Consider the following 20,055-nt stretch of genomic DNA (forward strand, 5'->3'; position numbering starts at 1 on the left):
GGGGTGGGATTGGGAGGATTCATGAAGGGACTGGGTTCGGGATAGGGTGGGGGTGGATTGGAGGATTCTGAAGGGACTGGGTTAGGATAGGGTGAGGTGGGATTGGGAGGATTCATGAAGGGGACTGGGGGTAGGATAGGTGTGAGGTGGCATTGGGAGATTCATGAAGGGACTGGTTAGGATAGGGGTGAGGTGGGATTGGCGGATTCATGAAGGGGACTGGGTTATCGTAGGTGGGGTGGGATTGAGTGAGGATTCATGAAGGGGACTGGGTTAGGATAGGGTGAGGTGGGATTGGGAGGATTCATGAAGGGGACTGGGTAGCCTATTCGGAGCGGCTTCACTTGTGAATAAAATATGTTTTCAATGCAATCCGCGTCGTAGAATAGACCTTCCACGTCGTGCATTATTTTCCAGAGAACGCATAAATCCCCTTGTTGATTATCCATACGAACGTTGTGGCCCTGCCCGCCTGTGGCGAAAACAACCTGTTGTTACCTAGGTTGGTTCACAGCAAAAACGTTATCCTTTTCAAACGCAGTTCTCACCTGCATATTTTAGTCATCTACATTTTAAGAAAAGTACAACATGTCTAAAGATTACTTTTCAACATTGCCTTCTCCCAATCATTTTCACTATTTATAAAAACGTAATATTGTTGGGCTTCCCTCATGTCCCTTTCCATCACGGCACTATCAGCCACATGAGTGAGTGCTAGCTAGCTACCGACTGGAACATTATAAGCTAGCCAAAACCAACAACACAAACAAACGGAATATACAGCTACAAGAAGTGAGTGGATTTACAGTGACTTCGGAAAGTATTCAGACCCCTCGAGTTTTTTCACATTTTGTTACGTTACAGCTTTATTTTAAAATGTATTACTTTTTTTGTCATCAATCTACACACAATACCCCATAATGACAAAGCAAAAACAGATGTATACATTTTTGCAAATTTATTAAATAAAATAAAATGGAAATATGACATTTACATAAGTATTCATACCCTTTACTTAGTACTTTGTTGAAGGACCTTTGGCAGCGATGACAGTATTGAGGCTTCTTAGGCATGATGCTAAAAGCTTGGCACACCTTTGGGGAGTTTCCCATTCTTCTCTGCAGATCCTCTCAAGCTCTGTCAGGTTGGATGGGGAGTGTCGCTGCAATTTAATTTACCACAGGTGGACTCCAATCAAGTTGTAGAAACATCTCAAGGATAATCAATGGAAACAGGATGCATTTGAGCTCAATTTCAAGTCTCATAGCAAAGGGTCTGAAAACGTATGTAAATAAGGTATTTCTGTTTTTATTTTTTATAAATTTGCAACAGTTTCTTAAAACCTGTTTTTACTTAGTCATTGTGGAGTATTCTGTGTATATTGATGAGGAAAACGTTTAATTTAATACATTTTACAATAAGGCTGTCACGCAACATTTGGAAAAAGTCAAGGGCTCTGAATACTTTCCGAATGCACTGTATATCCTAACATGACCTTGTCGGATAAAGAATGACTTAAAAGGACTGACAGGGACTCCTCTGTTTCACCACGCTCACCATYGGGTCTGCATCGCACCAAACGTTGGGCATTACAAACACCAAGAAACTTCAATTGCTCCACCTCCACACTTAACGCTACACCATAAATCACTCCTTTCCCTGATTCAACTGCACCCAACTCCTTTCTCACCCACCCTGAAACCACAAATGGATCTGCCAAAAGGCAAGGATCTACTTTCTCCAAAAATGCCACTCCTTCTGGATCAAACGTATCTTTCTCATAACCATGCTCATCAATGTAAGGCTCGTTCTCCGAGCTTCTCACAAACCCTTCTACCCCTTCCATTTCACTTCCAGAACTCGAACTGGCATCCGGCTCAGTCTGTTTATTCCCCAACCAGAAGCCATGGATTACAGGCAACATTCGCACTGAACTAAAGGATAGAGCTGCCGCTTTCAAGGTGCGGGACTCTAACACGGAAGCTTAAAAGAAATCCCGCTATGCCCTCCAACGAACCATCAAACAGGCAAAGCGTCAATATAGGACTAAAATTGAATCGTACTACACCAGCTCTGACACTCGTCTTATGTGGCAGGGCTTGCTAACTATTACAGACTATAAMGGGAAGCACAGCCGCGAGCTGCCCAGTGACACGAGCCTACCAGACGAGCTAAATCACTTCTATGCTCGTTTCGAGGCAAGCAACACTGAAACATGCATGAGAGCATCAGCTGTTCCGGACGACTGGGTGATCACGCTCTCCGTAGCCGACGTGAGTAAGACCTTTAAGCAGGTCAACATTCACAAGTCTGCAGGGCCAGATGGATTACCAGGACGTATGCTCCGGGCATGTGCTGACCAACTGGCAGGTGTCTTCACTGACATTTTCAACTTGTTCCTGATTGAGTCTGTAATACCAACATGTTTAAAGCAGACCACCATAGTCCCTGTGCCCAAGAACACGAAGGCAACCTGCCTAAATGACTGCAGACCCGTAGCACTCACATCCGTAGCCATGAAGTGCTTTGAAAGGCTGGTAATGGCTCACATCAACACCATCATCCCAGAAACCCTAGACCCTCTCCAATTTGCATACCGCCCAAACAGATCCACAGATGATGCAATCTCTATTGCACTCCACACTGCCCTTTCCCACCTGGACAAAAGGAACACCTATGCGAGATTGTTATTCATTGACTACAGCTCAGCATTCAACACCATAGTACCCTCAAAGCTCATCACTAAGCTAAGGATCCTGGGACTAAACACCTCCCTCTGCAACTGGATCCTGGACTTCCTGATGGGCCGCCCCCAGGTGGTGAGGGTAGGTAGCAACACATCTGCCACACTGATCCTCAACACTGGAGCCTCCCAGGGGTGCGTGCTCAGTCCCCTCCTGTACTCCCTGTTCACCCACGACTGCATGGGCAGGCACGACTCCCAACACCACCATTAAGTTGGCAGACGACACAACAGTTGTAGGCCTGATCACCGACAACGACGAGACAGCCTACAGGGAGAAGGTCAGAGACCTGGCCGGGTGGTGCCAGAATAACAACCTATCCCTCAACGTAACCAAGACTAAGGAGATGATTGTGGACTACAGGAAAAGGAGGACCGAGCATGCCCCCATTCTCATCGACGGGGCTGTAGTGGAGCAGGTTGAGAGCTTCAAGTTCCTTGGTGTCCACATCACCAACAAACTAGAATGGTCCAAACACACCAAGACAGTCGTGAAGAGGGCACGACAAAGCCTATTCCCCCTCAGGAAACGAAAAAGATTTGGCATGGGTCCTGAGATCCTCAAAAGGTTCTTCAGCTGCAACATCAAGAGCATCCTGACTGGTTGCATCACTGCCTGGTACGGCAATTGCTCGGTCTCCGACCGCAAGGCACTTCAGAGGGTAGTGCGTACGGCCCAGTACATCACTGGGGCTAAGCTGCCTGCCATCCAGGACCTCTACACCAGGCGGTGTCAGAGGAAGGCCCTAAAAATTGGCAAAGACMCCAGCCACCCCAGTCATAGACTGTTCTCTCTACTACCGCATGGCAAGCGGTACCGGAGTGCCAAGTTTAGGACAAAAAGGCTTCTCAACAGTGTTTACCTCCAAGCCATAAGACTCCTGAACATGTAATCAAATGGCTACCCGGACTATTTGCATTGTGTGCCCCCCCGCCCAACCCCTCTTTTACGCTGCTGCTACTCTCTGTTTATCATATGTGCATAGTCACTTTAACTACACATTCATGTACATACTACCTCACATTGGCCTGACCAACCAGTGCCCCGCACATTGGCTAACCGGGCTATCTGCATTGTGTCCACCGCCCGCCAACCCTCTTTTACGCTACTGCTACTCTCTGTTCATTATATGCATAGTCACTTTAACCATATCTACATGTACATATTACCTCAATCAGCCCGACTAATCAGTGCCTGTTGTAGCCTCGCTACTGTTATAGCCTCGCTACTGTATATAGCTCGCTACTGTTATTTTTCACTGTCTTTTTACTGTTGTTTTTATTTCTCTACTTACCTATTGTTCACCTAATACCTTTTTTGCACTGTTGGTTAGAGCCTGTAGGTAAGCATTTCACTGTAAGGTCTACACCTGTTGTATTCAGCGCACGTGACAAATAAACGTTGATTTGATTTGACTTGACACCAATCTTCCTGAACATATCCTCTCCCTTGTTATTGCTAGCTTCAACATATTCAAACCTCTGCTCCTCAGTCTTTTCAACCTTCCCTCTCTTTCCCTCCAATCTTCCTCCCTTAACCAATTACCTGCAAATATTCAACTTTCCAAGCCAAATTCTCTTTTAGCCTCCTTGGAGACATGTTAAGCCCTGTGCTCCCCATTCAAATGATCAACATTTTCAGGACTCTTGTCGCAGGCTCTATTTCCCTATGTGGGAGCATTAGGAACCGTAGGTAAGGATTTTTAACCTGGTTACATGTACATTGAACAACACAGCAGCTTATCGGCATGTTTTGTGATTTCTGTATAACAAAAAACAATGTTGGGTTTTTCCACTGGGGTCAATGGGAAAGAATGTTTGTTTTCCCCAATTTCTGGGCTGGTCGAGGGGAATTCCTTATTATTACGTGAATATCAACTCTTCAGTATCAGTTGATAGAACATTCCAAAATACCACGAAAGTATTGCATAACAATACTAGGCAGCCATTCCGAGTGTACCCATGAGTTTACCAGTAAAATTGCCAGGGTTAGAGTTTCCAAGCACGTTGCGGCACAGGGTGTCGGTCATAGGGGCCAGGCAGTGTTAACCTGCCCTCCACCCCCGAACCACAGTCACACAAACACACTACCCAAGCGCCAAAACTCATCCCACAGATTAGCCTTCTAGATACCTACAGCCGGGCTACAAGAGTAATTTACCACAGGCGCTTTTTAGAATATTGTTTATAGAGAGTGCAGAGCTACTGTCTGAAAGGAGAGAAACACTAAATAAAGTTTGAGCGCTCCCTACAGTGGAAGGGTTAGTACAATTCTGGCACTAGCCTATGTGAAGCAAAACCAGTCTTGCATTGTCCGTTTCATTGATTGTTTGACATGCTTACAATCATTACAGGATATAAAGGCCTTGCACTAACGTTGCCAGGTTAGGTTGCCACTAAGGATACAAGGTAAGGTTGCACTGAGGATGCAAGGTAAGGTTGCACTAAGGATGCAAGGTAAGGTTGCACTAAGGATACAGGTTAGGTTGCACTAAGGATACAAGGTAAGGTTGCACTAAGATACAAGGTTAGGTTGCACTAAGGATACAAGGTAAGGTTGCACTAAGGATGCAAGGTAAGGTGCACTAAGGATGCAAGGTAATGTTGCATTAAGCTCTGAACAGTAGGGCAGTATCAGGTCTACTGTATTGATTCATTTTTGTTCTTCTCTCTCAGATGGTCAAGGAGTTGACCCCACTGATCCCTCTGCTGCACCTGATACGGCATCACAGATGCCCCGAGCTCTGTTGCAACTGATACATCAGAACTCAAAGATGCAACCTCCAACGCTACAGTTAGAAGTAAGACATTAAAACATCCCTGTCCAAAGTCCAGATCAAAGCTGAAGTCAGTAGTTATGATATGGAGGATCAGGAGATGACAACGGTCATCATGATTTGAGATTGGCTCTAATTACACAATTAACATTAGTACCTTACATGGCAACTGAATGTAAGGTACAGTATAACAGTAATACCTTTTCATTAGCCAACGGTCACTCATCTATAAGTGAATTACATCACACCCATTCATAACATTTATAACACCAGCAGACCTATAGTGCTCAGTTCAAGCTATCACACATCGCTCTGATGGTTTAGGAGTCCCAGCCCTCACTGACGACACCCAAAGTACTGATAGTCCTTTTCATTTTTCTCTTCCTGTCACGTTCTGACCATAGTTCTTGTGTGTTTTGCTTGTTTTAGTGTTGGTCAGGACGTGAGCTGGGTGGGCATTCTATGTTGTGTGTCTAGTTTGTCTGTTTCTATGTTTGGCCTAATATGGTTCTCAATCAGAGCAGGTGTTTTGTGTTGTCTCTGATTGGGAATCATACATAGGTGGCTTTGTTTTGTGTTGGGGTTTGTGGGTGGTTGTTTCCTGTCTTTGTGTTTTCTCTGCACCAGATAGGGCTGTATCGGTTTGCACATTTTTGTTATTTTGTAAGTGTTCACTGTTTATCGTTTAATTAAACATGTTGAGCACTGGCTACGCTGCGTCTTGGTCCGATCCCTGCTACACCTCCTCTTCAGACGAAGAGGAGGAAGGCTGCCGTTACACTTCCTTTTCTCTCTAGTTTTTAAAATGTTATTCTGACATATATACTAATTATTTTGATAAACTGTTGATAAAACCGAACACGACCCACCCAACAACAATCTTCCTCCAAATTAACTTTAATACACTTGACCATATATATGGTCACTTTCCTTTCACAACTGTTCAGTCTGTTATTATTATGCTGTCCTGTCTGCCTGTCCATCTGTTATTATGTTTGCCTGTCCAGTCTGTTGTTATTATGTTTCCTGTCTGCTATACAGTCTGTTATTATGTTGCCCTGTCTGCCTGTCCAGTCTGTTATTATGTTTCCCTGTCTGCCTGTACGTCTGTTATTATGTTGCCCTGTCTGCCTGTACAGTCTGTTATTATTATGTTGTCATGTCTGCCTGTACGTCTGTTATTATGTTTCTGTCTGCCTGTACAGTCGTTGTTATATGTTCCTGTCTGCCTGTACAGTCTGTTGTTATTATGTTGCCCTGTCTGCCTGTACAGTCTGTTATTATGTTTCCCTGTCTGTCTATACAGTCTGTGATTATTATGCTGCCCTGTCTGCCTGTCCAGTCTGATATGATGTTGTCCTGTCTGCCTGTCCAGTCTGTTATTATTTATGTTCCCTGTCTGCCTGTCCAGTCTGTATTATTAGTTGTCCTGTTTGTATGTCGGTCTGTTATTATCGTTTTCCTGTCTGCCTGTACAGTCTGTTGTTATTATGTTCCCTGTCTGCCTGTCCAGTCTGTTTATATTATGTTCCCCTGTCTGCCTGTCCAGTCTGTTATTATTATGTTCCCTGTCTGCCTGTCCAGTCTGTTATTATTATGTTCCCTGTCTGCCTGTACAGTCTGTTGTTATTATGTTGCCCTGTCTGCTGTCCAGTCTGTTATTATTATGTTGCCCTGTCTGTCTGTCCAGTCTGTTATTATTATGTTGTCCTGTCTGCCTGTACAGTCTGTTATTATTATGTCCCTGTCTGCCTGTCAGTCTGTTATTATTGTTGCCCTGTCTGCCTGTCCAGTCTGTTATTATTATGTTGCCCTGTCTGTCTGTCCAGTCTGTTATTATTATGTTTTCCTGTCTGCCTGTACAGTCTGTTGTTATTATGTTCCCTGTCTGCCTGTCCAGTCTGTTATTATTATGTTCCCCTGTCTGCCTGTCCAGTCTGTTATTATTATGTTCCCCTGTCTGCCTGTCCAGTCTGTTATTATTATGTTCCCCTGTCTGTCTGTCCAGTCTGTTAATTATTATGTTGTCCTGTCTGCCTGTCCAGTCTGTTATTATTATGTTGCCCTGTCTGCCTGTACAGTCTGATATTATGTTGCCCTGTCTGCCTGTCCAGTCTGATATTATGTTGCCCTGTCTGCCTGTACGTCTCTACCAGTATCTGTTGCATATTTGTCCTGTTTTCTTCTTCACTTCTATTGACATACATCAGGTGACTGGGTTAGGATAGGGTGGATTGGGAGGATTCATGAAGGGGACTGGATTAGGATAGGGTGGGGTGGGATTGGGAGGATTCATGAAGGGGACTGGGTTAGGATAGGGTGGGATTGGGAGGATTCATGAAGGGGACTGGGTAGCCTATTCCGAGCGGCTTCACTTGTGTAGAAAATATGTTTTCAATGTAAACATTCTTTTAATGGTATTCATGCCACCGCAACCCCTCAATCCCCTGTAGACGACACGGCCACTACCGTCGCCGACGCCACAGCCTACAACACTACTGGGACCAGTGCTCCTGGATCAGACCAGGACACTGCCTTCTCCTCCATGGTGCCAAACAGTGACCTCTTAGCAGGAGGTGAAACTTCTGGAACCACGGCTGGACCTGGTGTAGACACACAGGGCACTGAAGCAACTGATGCACTGTTTGTACTCCAGACACAGGTTCTTGTGAATGTGAGTAATACCTAACTAATGGGGAATGCCTACAATATATTTAGATGCTGTATCATAATGAAATTCTGAAAGACAATGATGTATATAAACCCTGAATTGCTGATGCTATGTATTGCCCAATGAGAGGCTTTGAAGCCACTGGTCAGCCATATTGGCACTCCTCTCAGAAAAAGCATTCCTTCATAGGAAGGAATGGAGTTCTACAGTATTTCAATTAAATGTTTCAAGGGCAAAATTACATTTATTTAAGTATTTTGTTGTTGTAATGGTGACCGTAACATTAGAACTTTCAAAAAATGATACTTTGAGAATTTTTATATATTTAAATTGTTTATGTTTATCTCACATAATATCATTTAAAAGTATGCATTAAGGTGTCTGTAATATAATAAATGTGTCAAAAACAAATGTATTCATTTCTATAGCTTCCAAAATATTGTTTTACAACGGTGGGGGAGTGCCAAGGAGGCGCGGTGGCTTCAAAACAGTGCCCCCTGTCAGTCATCTAGTGTATACACTGAGTGTACAAAACATTAGGAACACCTGCTCTTTCCATGACATAGACTATCTAGGTGAAAACTATTATCCCATATTGATGTCACTAGTTAACTTCAATCAGTGTAGATGAAGGGGTGGAGACACGTTAAAGAAGGATTTTCAAGCCTTGAGACGGATTGCCTATGTGTGCCATTGAGGGTGAATGGGCAAGACAAATGATTTAAGTGCCTTTGAACAGGGTATGGTAGTAGGTTCTAGACGCACCGGTTTGAGTGTGTCAAGAACTGCAACACTGCTGTTTTTTCAGTTTCCTGTGTGTATCAAGAATGGCCCACCACCCAAAGGACATCCAGCCAACTTGACACAACTGTAGGACTGAAAATTTACTTCAAATTCCCCATATCATAACTCAATGTAGAGGGAATGTAGCAGATTGTGATTGAATGGAGAGACGAACTTACAGAATCTGATGTCAACACTTGAGTGAAAGCTTTATGCCGTCTCTGTATTTCTGCAGCCCAATGTTGAGTGTGTGGACAAGGAGGCAGTGAAGGACAAGGATGCAGTCAAGGTGGAGCTTTCTTCAGAAAGCAGCTGTGTGAGTAGCAACATGTTTTACTGTCATTATGAAATGTCTCCTTATGGACTTTTCCTATGCCATATTAGCCTTTGTGCTCTACCACCCCACCTAGCTCTCGTCTATCATGAAACAGAACAGTACAGTCTAAGCCGTATACAAGGGTATCTCTGGTACAGTTGCCCTTCCCCAGCTACTACCACGGTGTGTATTGTACTACATTCTGTTTCCAACCACAGCCCTTACAGAGATATCAGCCTGTACCAGCCAACTGCCTGGGAGACGAACAGAGACAGACAGGAGGCCTCTTACCCTTCAGCCCTGGTGCCACGTTTTATATACCCTGGCCCTTATCTGGCTCCCGCCTTGGCATGGGAGGAAGTCTCTGTCTCATTCCACTTAATATGTTTAAGATGAATATGTTCCAAATAGCTTGTTGGAAATATGGGGCCTGATAAAGGCAGATCTGTTTTCAGACATTCTTTAGCCGTTCTAAATCATCCGTCCGTCTGTCGTCACAGAAGACAAACGGGGAGGAGGACAATGTTTCCTCCCTGGGCGTCTCTGTGTGCTCCAGGGGCCAAAGGTCAATGGAAGAATAGCAGGGTGTGTAGAGTGGAACTGGTGTAGTGGAACCCTCGGTGTGAGATGGAATGAAACACCATGGTAGTGTTGACTGATGACATGATAATTCCATGAAGACATGTACCCATGTACAAAAACAAACACCTTATCAGAACAATAAGGGATTGACGTGTGGGTCTAGCCTGCTAATCCTAGCATGATTCAACCAGAGAAATTGGCTTGGGGACCAGGTCTGAAACAAGTGAAAAAAGACAAGCGTTCACAGAGAGTGGGTGAGCTGCTGGGAAAGCCTTGATAAAACAAGAGTAATGTCTATCTATCCATGGAGCCGTTCTCATGAACCGAGATCCACTCCAAAGTAGTGGAAAATCTCTCAATGAGAAAAGTCCTGGAATGTGTTCTCTAAAAAACATCCCTGTAAATTCCCATGAGAAACGCTGTCCCCTTTTCTGAGGTTTCAGTCAACACTATAAATGGCAGCAGCTAATAATAACACAATTACTATAAAGAACACACACACCAGTCTCACTCAAGGCCTTAGATGTCAATCACAAACGGCAATCTCGTAGAGCCCATTTCTATCTAAATGAAAATAAATAGAAATGCAGACATCGTGTTGTGGTTGCCAATAGTGAGGCTGAGGTCATCCCTGAGAGAGGCCCACTGTGACGAACGTTAGAGATCCTGAGCGTAGCTTTAATGAGTCACTGGTGGAGCAGGGAGAGAGTGGGGGGAGAGAGAGAGGGGCAGGGGGGAACAGGAGGCAGAGAGAGGAAGACGAAAAGGTGACAGGATACTAAACACGGATTAGCTTAGTACTGTAGGGTAGAGTAGTAGGAATGGGGAGCTGATGTGGGCTGTGCAGGATTCCTTCCTTCCTACCCATAGTCAGTGTTATGGGGAGACCAGGCTGTAGCTGTAGATGTGGAACTCCTGACTGAGGATGCTGTGTTTGCACATAGCGGCCTATGGGGAAGAGAAGAGCTGTCTGGATCGCATTACACAGAGTGGGGAGGGAGAGTTCCCAACCCAAGGCCCTTGTGCAATGTGATGATATCATAGTTCAAGACCAAGGTGGGAGAGAGAGATGGGGTGTGGTTGCCGAGTCGTTTTCCATCCGACGCTATCCATCTTCCATTACGCAAACACAAAGCCATATGGCGTGGTGAACACACTGACTCACACACTCAGCTGGACAGATTCACACGCACACCCACATAACATTTAACACTGCAAGTCTACTGTGAAGCATCTGAGAGGCATTAGCTCTACAGAGGAAGGGAGAGAACGCTGAGAAAGAGAGCAGAGTGTATGTTTGTAGCCGGTTCAAACCATGACGTCATTGTGTGTTTGGTGTGGTGACGTTAAGATGAGGATAGACATCCTCCCTGCGTAGGAGAACCACAACAGTCGGCGCAGCCTAGTCCCATTGGGTCACTGGAACAGGGCGTGCCAAAATACTCTGGGGACCTCTGGCTTTCTGTGAGAATAAACAGATCAGTGTCMTCATCAAGGTGATGTGGTTTTAACACATAAATCATTGTGTTTATAGTTGAGAGTTGAGCATAACAATATATGATTGTTAAACTGACATGTTTTCCCCATAGTTGGAGACCAAGAGAATCTTGGAGGATTCAGCCTGGTGCACAGGGGACTGCAACCTTCAAGTGTTCCAGGAAGAGAACTCTAACACATTGGTTTTGACACGCGCTGATGGTAGGTTTCCCTGTATTGCCTCATAACAATGATAATCATAACAATACGTTACAGTAATGAGTTTCTTTGATCGCTATAGTATTCTAATCTAGACAATCTGAATATGTCACTGAATTACCAAGAAGGTATTTTTCTAACTCCCATTGGTCTCTCCTTACAGGTGGTGTCAAAGAATTGTCAGAGAGCCTGGTCAGTGAAGGCATCAAGGGCCAGGTATGTCCACTTCAACACACTCATACTTATGGGAGCAGAAAACTAGGCCTATTTTCTTCTTATTCCCGGTCACTTTTAACAACTGTAGCTACTGTATAGCCATCATCCCCATAGCGATAGATGGAAGGGAAAATGTATTGATTCACATGCTATCTTCAATGTACACAACTCTAAATGTACTGTGACACAGGTACCATGATAGTTTTATAAGAGAGAGATATGGACAATGTAGGAAACCAACCAGGCAGTGGAATGCTATGCAGGGTCCCACTTACAAATCACAATCTGGTTTAATAGAAATAACAAAGTGGCTTGGCATAAAGTCGGGTAGTGAACTAACCATGACGTGAACAGTCCCCCAGGTACCAGAGTGAGGAATCCATAGCGATCCTATTATATTACTAGAGGGGCAATGTCATAAACCCTCAAAGTTCCATAATGGGGACAAAATGGCAGCCATCTTGGTCAGGGAGCAATCCAAAACCAGTCTAATTGGAATAAATGGCAGTACAGGCACAGTTGATGCATTTCCTGCTTTAACTTATGCAGGAAAATAAAAGTAGGCATGTGATGCATTGGCAATCGTAATGGAATTATAGTTAACCTAAAATATTGTCATTTATTTATAAATACAGTTTATATGGGTTTTATATGTATAAATAGCCTCTAAAATGTATGTAAAAGACCAGAAATGTCTCAGATTTTATTTTATTTTAAAGCTGTGAGTGCTATTATATGATACAATATCAGTACTTGTTGCATTGACAACTTGTATAAATCCTATCATCAACTGATTTCAGCCAGTGTACGGCTGTGGCTTGACTGCATTGTTTGAATGGAATGTTTTCATATTGTAAGTTCATTTGAAAAATGTACGGAATCATTCCTCTAAAACTGTCTGGCTAGCTGGCTAACACGCATACAGTGCAGATAAATTCTTCACATTCATTGTTTTACATAATATCTTATCACAGCACTGGCAAACCATGATTGATCAACTCCCTTCTATAGAGGAATCTCCAATAGCTTCCCAGAGTCTACTCCATAGATACGGCCAGTGTGGCATGGCTTAACCCCTAGTAAAGAAATCCTACAGGATTCCAATTTTAAAGACCCAATAGAAAATCCTATCAGATTTTGGAACCAGTCCCATTGGACTCCTATAGGATTCTATCCTAGAGGATAAAATCCTATAGGATATGTTACAAAATGTGATAGGGTTATCTATTGGATTTTTAAAATTGTAATCCTATATCAGGCATTCTCTCAACCAGCTTCACCTGGAATGATTTTCCAACAGTCTTGAAGGAGTTCCCACATATGCTGAGCACTTGTTGGCTGCTTTTCCTTCACTCTGCGTCCAACTCATTCCAAACCATCTCAATTGGGTTGAGGTCAGGTTATTGTGGAGACCAGGTCATCTGATGCAGCACTCCATCACTCTCCTTGGTCAAATAGCCCTTACACAGCCTGGAGGTGTGTTTTGGGTCTTTGTCCTGTTGAAAAACAAATGATAGTCCTACTAAGCGCAAACTAGATGGGATAGCATATCACTGCAGAATGCTGTGGTAGCAATGCTGGTTAAGTGTGCCTTGAATTCTAAATAAATCGCTGACAGTGTCACCARCAAAGCACCCCTACACCATCACACCTCCTCCTCCATGCTTCACAGTGGGAAACACAGATGCGGAGATCATCTGTTCGCCTACTCTGCGTCTCACAAAGACACGGCGGTTGGAACCAAAAATCTCAGATTTGGACTCATCAGACCAAAGGACAGATTTCCACCGGTCTAATGTCCATTGCTCATGTTTCATGGCCCAAGCAAGTCACTTCTTCTTATTGGTGTCCTTTAGTAGTGGTTTCTTTGCAGCAATTCGACCATGAAGGCCTGATTCACACAGTCTCCTCTGAACAGTTGATGTTGAGATGTGTCTGTTACTTGAACTGTGTGAAGCATAGGTAACTCTGGGTCTTCCTTTCCTGTGGCGGTCCTCATGAGAGCCAGTTTCAGCATAGCGCTTGATGGTTTTTGCGAATGCACTTGAAGAAACTTTCAAAGTTTCCAGATTGACTGACCTTCATTTCTTAAACTAATGATGGACTGTCATTTCTCTTTGCTTATTTGAGCTGTTATTGCCATAATATGGACTTGGTCTTTTACCAAATAGGTCTATCTTCTGAACCACCCCTACTTTGTCACAACACAACTGATTGGCTCAAACACATTAAGAAGGAAAGAAATTACACAAATTAAMTTTTAACAAGGCACACCTGTTAATTGAAATGCATTCCAGATGACTACCTCATGAAGCTGGTTGAGAGAATGCATGATTATATGATTCCATATGTGTTATTTCATCGTTTTGATGTCCACTATTATTCTACAATGTATAAAATAGTACAAATAAAGAAAAACCCTTGAATGAGTAGGTGTGTCCAAACTTTTGACTGGTAGTGTATGCAGGCAAAGAGATAGAGATTGTGCCCTGGAGAGATACTGTTCCTTTACAGTTAACTGGTCTTTAATCTTGATTGAAGTTTACCATAAATGTTTAGGTTTCAGTGCTTTATTTAGCTGTGAGATTGTCCAATAAAGCTACATACGATTATTTGTGGTAATTTCCTGTACATGGACAACCTTATATTTTGGCCACATTGAATTGATGGTAATTACACATCCTTTTTACCTCAGATTAGTGATATTAGTGTCAACATTTATAGTAATCATAATGACACAAAATCGATTGCTTAAAAAATATCAATATTATTGGTTTTGTACCGTTGGTTTTGTCATAGTGGTTTTAGGACTTAGAATTCCACTGTTATTTTCAAACTCAAATGGCAGGGAACATTTGGGGTGCTCTCTGTATAAAAGCCTCACAGCAATACATGGATTTGAGAGTCAAATTATCACTCAAATAACAGCCAACTCTTGCCACTGTTGATATCCTATGGCGGATTGTGATTCGTTGAAGTTAAATAACAAAGCGAAAAAACAACAACAAAAAACACTTCCATCCAACATTCTAGAATTTAAATGACAGCAAATTCTCTTCTAACCAGTGATATACAAATTATTCTCAGATTCAAACCAGATACACTGTGGCCTTTTGAATAGTGTTAGTTTAAACAGCGCATACAACTTGATTTCCCCCTTATCAATATGAGTGATTAATTGCCACTTGTTGTCAAAACAACAGCGGTTTTGGTGCATATGCAGTTTATAAGATGCTCGTAAAGAACAATATAAGCAATATGATTACTTTTGTGGCACATGTATGTGTAGGTCGTACGTTTAGGTTTTCAATATATCTAACTGTTTATTGATTTGGACACTTCAAAACGCTCTTTTGACACTCGGCTATTTATTAAAAGTTATTGTCAACAGGAAGCAGGAACAGCATAATTTTCAACTTGTGTTTTAGGCAAATAAATTAACTTTCATCATTCATTTCCAATAGTATTCTACTTAATTAGGTAAAAACTGCAGAATGACTCCAAAAACGTGAAGTGATTTATTTATTTATTTTGATGATCTACCAGAAATCATGGAAACGGGGTTAACTTGTCTATAATAAGGCACATATATTTAGCAATAACAAACAAGAAAAACATGTATAATCTGCTATAACAATACAGTGCCTCAAAAACAACATACAAATGGCTACAACTTAGCTAACATAAACTCACGTAAACTCGTACATCGCCTTGGTCCGTACAATTGCCTTTATTTTAGCACCCCAAATACGTAATACTTCCAGGTCAATTGTAATGTCAATACCATTGTAAAGCACAATTTCTCCCCTTTCCAACAAAATCGATTACATGACCTAAACACTGCCCGTTTCTGCATAATTCAAGCAGGCAATGAGCCCCGTCGGGTCTTTTTAAAAATGGCGAGGGGGGGGGGCGAAACTAATGCGTGGTAGTGAGAAGGACAGATATCGTGTGGGAAAATTGCTTTTTTCACTCGATCTGTCCAACTTATCACCGTATCGCCTCTAAAATGTAAATAAAACACTATAAAGAGTCTATATAATGTGTCATTACATACCTATTTGAAGGTTTGTGTCGAATTTGAATCTGGTTTTTAGGGCGGTGCTAAAGTGATCTTAGAAGTAAACAGCGGCTTTGAGAATGATGATCGCATGCAATGATGACGAAAGAAATGACTAGGTATCCCCCCCTTACCCCCGTCTCTGTCCATTTCTTGTTTTTAAACGATGAGAGAAGTGCTACACCTGGTGGAGAGAGATTGTAAGACAGAAATAGTTGCTTTATGCGTGCTCTACGTTATGACATGACACGTCAAGATGTAACGGAGGATCAGTTTTTTCAACATTTCTCCAATACTATAGAGCCATTACCATGTCGATCAACGCTTGAATAGAAACCTAGTTCACACCCCCAATTTTGAAGTCAACTCAGTCGCTACAGTCCCATTAGTTTTCTTTGTAGCCTCATTTGAATGTCGCGGTTACGCACATTTGTACGGAATGGGGTGAGTTTATGTTAGCTAGTCAGCTGACAGGCAAAATGTGGCTAAAAGTAGTTTCTTAGCTTGCATAAAAACAAGTGTATAAAATGCTGTACAATGTCGAAAATATGACATAAGGAAGCAAATGCTGTACTTACTCTGGGCATTCACGCACAGGTAAGAATGAAACGGTTAGAGTTATAATGTTAGAAAAACTGAGATTCTCTGCACATACAGACACAGGTGACTAGCTGAACTTGGGAGTCAGGCTAATTAACACTGAGTGTGTGCTAGCTGTGACGTCGTCAGTCACTCTTAAAGATGCACTATGCAGAAATCGCGGTTTTAGTCATGGCCGACGACTGCAGAAGACAGGCGTTCGAACTGGAGAGAAGGATTTTTGAGTTGGTCAATAAGTGAGCCAGCCTCAGAACCGAGAAACAAGATGATGACTATTTACAGAATGCTTCTTCAATACTAGACAAGTTGAAAAGCTTTTMCAGACAATGGGGGAGAGTAACAGTCTGCCTAAACTGCTTCAGGATTACACTCAGGTGATCCTGGACATCACGTTCTATGAGGAAAACAAGCTGGTGAACCAGGAGTTCCAGGAGGACTGCTCACCCTTTAAGATCCAACAGCTGCTGCAGGACCTCACAGAGCCAGAGGTGCTGCCCGGGAGACTGGTTCTGGCCCAAGAGGTGCAGTCAGTGCTGGGGCTAGAGGTGTTAGAGTGCCTCTACTGGAGACGTGGAGCACTGCTTTACATGTACTGCCACACACTCCACCAACGCAAGCAGTGGATCAAGAAGAACAAAGCCATTTTCCTCAAGTGTCTTCAGGAGGGTGTACGTTACCTGATGAGGATGCTGCAGGTGAGAAACTCCATTAAGCTCAACAATGGGGTGGTGTTTCACGACTCTGCTATTGCCAACTTCCTGGCTGAAGGCATCTTCTCAGACACCCACCTGCTGACGATGATGTACAATAGGGGAGATGTGTTTCTGGGCAGTGAAGTACGAGAACTGCAGCGTGGATTCCACGGAACGCAAAGAGGACTGGCTTCGCTTCCGGGACATCCTGCACAAATACGTGCTTGTCTGTGACGGCCCTCTTCATGGCCAGGCCTGGAACACAGAGAATGCCAAGGAAATCCTAAGTATCTTACAGTGAACCAGGGAGGGCTATGGGTACAAGTTTCCCTTAGGCACTGATCTAGGATCAGATGATCAAACCCCAAATTGTAATGCTAAGCATTAAGGGAGGAAGAATCTGATGGATCAGTTTCTAGGGTCAACTTCTTTCCGTTCTGAAAGGCTCCGGCTGACTGAGGGGGTGAAGTTTGGGGCAAGGGTAGGTGAAGACTGAGGGGGTGAAGTTTGGGGCAAGGGTAGGTGAAGACTGAGGGGGTGAAGTTTGGGGCAAGGGTAGGTGAAGACTGAGGGGGTGAAGTTTGGGRCAAGGGTAGGTGAAGAATGAAGGGCTAGGGTAGGGAGGGATGTTAATGAAATGTGAGTCTCCCCATCTCCTGCAAGAAGCACTTATCTTCCAGTTTTCAGACTGTTGGTTGGGAATGTGTATTGCTCTGAGAATGTGGTAGAATAATAATTATATTAAAATAAGAATATTAACAAAATAAATTGAAATAAAAAAAWATATATATGTATATGCGGAAATCGCTCCGCCATTTCCTGGTTGCTAAAATTCGAATAGTTCGCCTAATTTCAGTTTATGTGACAAAACAAGCAAATGTAGTCTAGAGAATCAGTTCAGTAGAATGTAATTTACTCTACTGGACTGTATTGTATATTTTTTTATTTGAAACATTTATTTACTGCATTTGTCATTGGCTTGCAAGTAAGGTCACACATTTGCTAGGCCGTACTTGAACAGCCCATGTCTTCATAGTTGACACATTCCTGAATGAACAATTAGTTAGCTAGTTTAGCTGTTTAGCTGATTACGAGATCGGCTAACGTTAGCTAGCAAGCAGGCAAACAAACCGACAAACAGATGAGCTAGCATGTAAACAATCTGATACATCATCTTACCTTCTATGTCGTGAATGTTATTTTTGTTGTACTGCTTTTGGCACCCTGACGTCTTCATCTGTCCCTTTTTCAATAGTAATACTAACTTATCGGTGGCACATTTCGCAAGTGTATGGTCCATCTATACACCATCGTTTAGGAAAGACAACTTCCAGAATTGTTYTATGCTTTTGTTTGTCAAAATCCAATATGGCCGCCAGCTGAGCCTATTGTCTTTTATAGGTGTTCCGTGTGTGTCTTTGCGTATAAAACTCTATAAGATATGTCCTAACAAAAAAAAAATCACTAGAGTCACTATGATCTCACTGGGCACAGACATCAGTTCAAAGTCTATTTTTGATTTACATTTGGTTGAGTTGTCAACTGGCGTGAATTCAACGTGAAATCAAAAAAAAAATTCACCATGACATTGGATTTAGGTTAAAATTGGGATTTAAAAAAAATCCCTTACATTGACTTTTTATAAATCCAATCAGTTTTCCATGTTGAGTCAGCAACACCACATAGGGAAAAAAATGCTTTAATGACATGGAAACAAGATTTAGTCAACCACGTTTTGCCCAGTGGGATATGGCTCCATCTATTACCAAAGATCTCTCTCTACCTCTGTCTGTCTGTTTCTCTCTCACTGTGTGTGTGTGTGTGTGTAGCTGGGTGTGGTGAAGGCAGCTTCTCAGTGGGGAACACACACTCCCATAGTGCTGGTGCCCCTGCTCATTACTGGCCTGCTGCTGGCTGCTGCCATCATCGGATGCTACTATATGAAGAACAACCGTGGACACAACGCCAAGGGCATGAGGCTGGTCAGTTCACCTTCTATCTCTTACTACCCTGGCTGACCATTGTTTTGGTTGACTCTACCTCTAGGCCTCTAGAGCAATGTAATGAGATGAGGAGTCTGTGTTTGGTGTGTGTGTCTGTGTACGTGTGTGCATGTATGCATACAACTGTTTCATCTCCTGGTCAAAAAGCTACAGCTACTTTTCTCTAAGACCAGTCAGTAGTGATGTCACATGATAAAGACCCTACACCGGGTATGTGCCTCAGAGAGTAACAAAGTCAGTGCTGCTAGTGGAGGAAAGACATCCATAATGTTTGTTTATAATTGATGAGCAGCCTGTTGATGTTGACTGTGTGTGTTTGTGTATGTGTGTGTGTGCAGGCTGAGGAGGCGTACCCAGTCGATGACGAGAACCACGGAAACACCCTGGTGTCTGTTGCCCCTCTCAACCCCCCTGAGATCCTGGAGAAGCCTGCTAACGGGGACTCCCAAGAGGCCGCCAAGACCCAGCCCCCTCCCACCAACGGCCACTCCACCACCAAGACGGCAGACACAGAGCTTTGAAGACCCCTAGAACACCTGGAAAAGAATGGATCAGATCCCACACCCCTCCTCCAACACCAACCTTTCCCCCCCAGAACACCCCAGAGACCTCATCCTACCATGGACATTAGGGACTAGAACTACCCCTCTTAACCCTCACATAAACACTCCTTCAGACTCTCTGTGTGCCCCACTTCGGCTACATGCCTCAACAATTAAAATGGAGGGACAACCCCATGGTAAAGTAACCATAAGATTACAATGAACAGGTGTTGATGATAATGTGAATGATGATGATGCCGAGGGCTGTGTCTCTGTCCCTGGGTTGCTGACATCATACAGGGATGGAGACAGGGCCAGGGTTAGTACTGGGTGATGGGGATGGAGGGTTTTATGTTGTCAATCACCAGTGGCTCT

General features: G+C 43.3%; 1 protein-coding gene and 1 pseudogene across 1 annotated transcript; both read left to right on the forward strand.

Annotated features, from left to right (window-relative positions):
* Positions 1-5,454: 5,454 nt before the first annotated feature.
* On the forward strand, positions 5,455-19,752 carry LOC111966723 (hematopoietic progenitor cell antigen CD34). The gene is made up of 7 exons (XM_023991603.2): positions 5,455-5,544; positions 7,974-8,194; positions 9,210-9,290; positions 11,462-11,570; positions 11,731-11,783; positions 18,965-19,117; positions 19,477-19,752. The coding sequence occupies exons 2-7, from the start codon at positions 8,066-8,068 to the stop codon at positions 19,657-19,659; spliced, it is 708 nt and encodes a 235-aa protein (XP_023847371.1). The 5' UTR covers positions 5,455-5,544; positions 7,974-8,065; the 3' UTR covers positions 19,660-19,752.
* LOC111966722 (RAB7A-interacting MON1-CCZ1 complex subunit 1-like) lies at positions 16,509-17,521 on the forward strand (annotated as a pseudogene).
* Positions 19,753-20,055: the final 303 nt, after the last annotated feature.

This window comes from Salvelinus sp. IW2-2015, linkage group LG7 (genome assembly GCF_002910315.2).
Source record: "Salvelinus sp. IW2-2015 linkage group LG7, ASM291031v2, whole genome shotgun sequence".
Taxonomy (NCBI): Eukaryota; Metazoa; Chordata; class Actinopteri; order Salmoniformes; family Salmonidae; genus Salvelinus; species Salvelinus sp. IW2-2015.

Excerpts from the sequence above, each read along its gene's own strand:
- LOC111966723 (XM_023991603.2), top strand. The coding sequence starts at position 8,066 with ATGGTGCCAAACAGTGACCTCTTAGCAGGAGGTGAAACTTCTGGAACC. Across the intron at positions 8,195-9,209 it reads AGACACAGGTTCTTGTGAAT|CCCAATGTTGAGTGTGTGGA; the intron begins GTGAGTAATACC and ends GTATTTCTGCAG. Across the intron at positions 11,571-11,730 it reads GGTTTTGACACGCGCTGATG|GTGGTGTCAAAGAATTGTCA; the intron begins GTAGGTTTCCCT and ends CTCTCCTTACAG.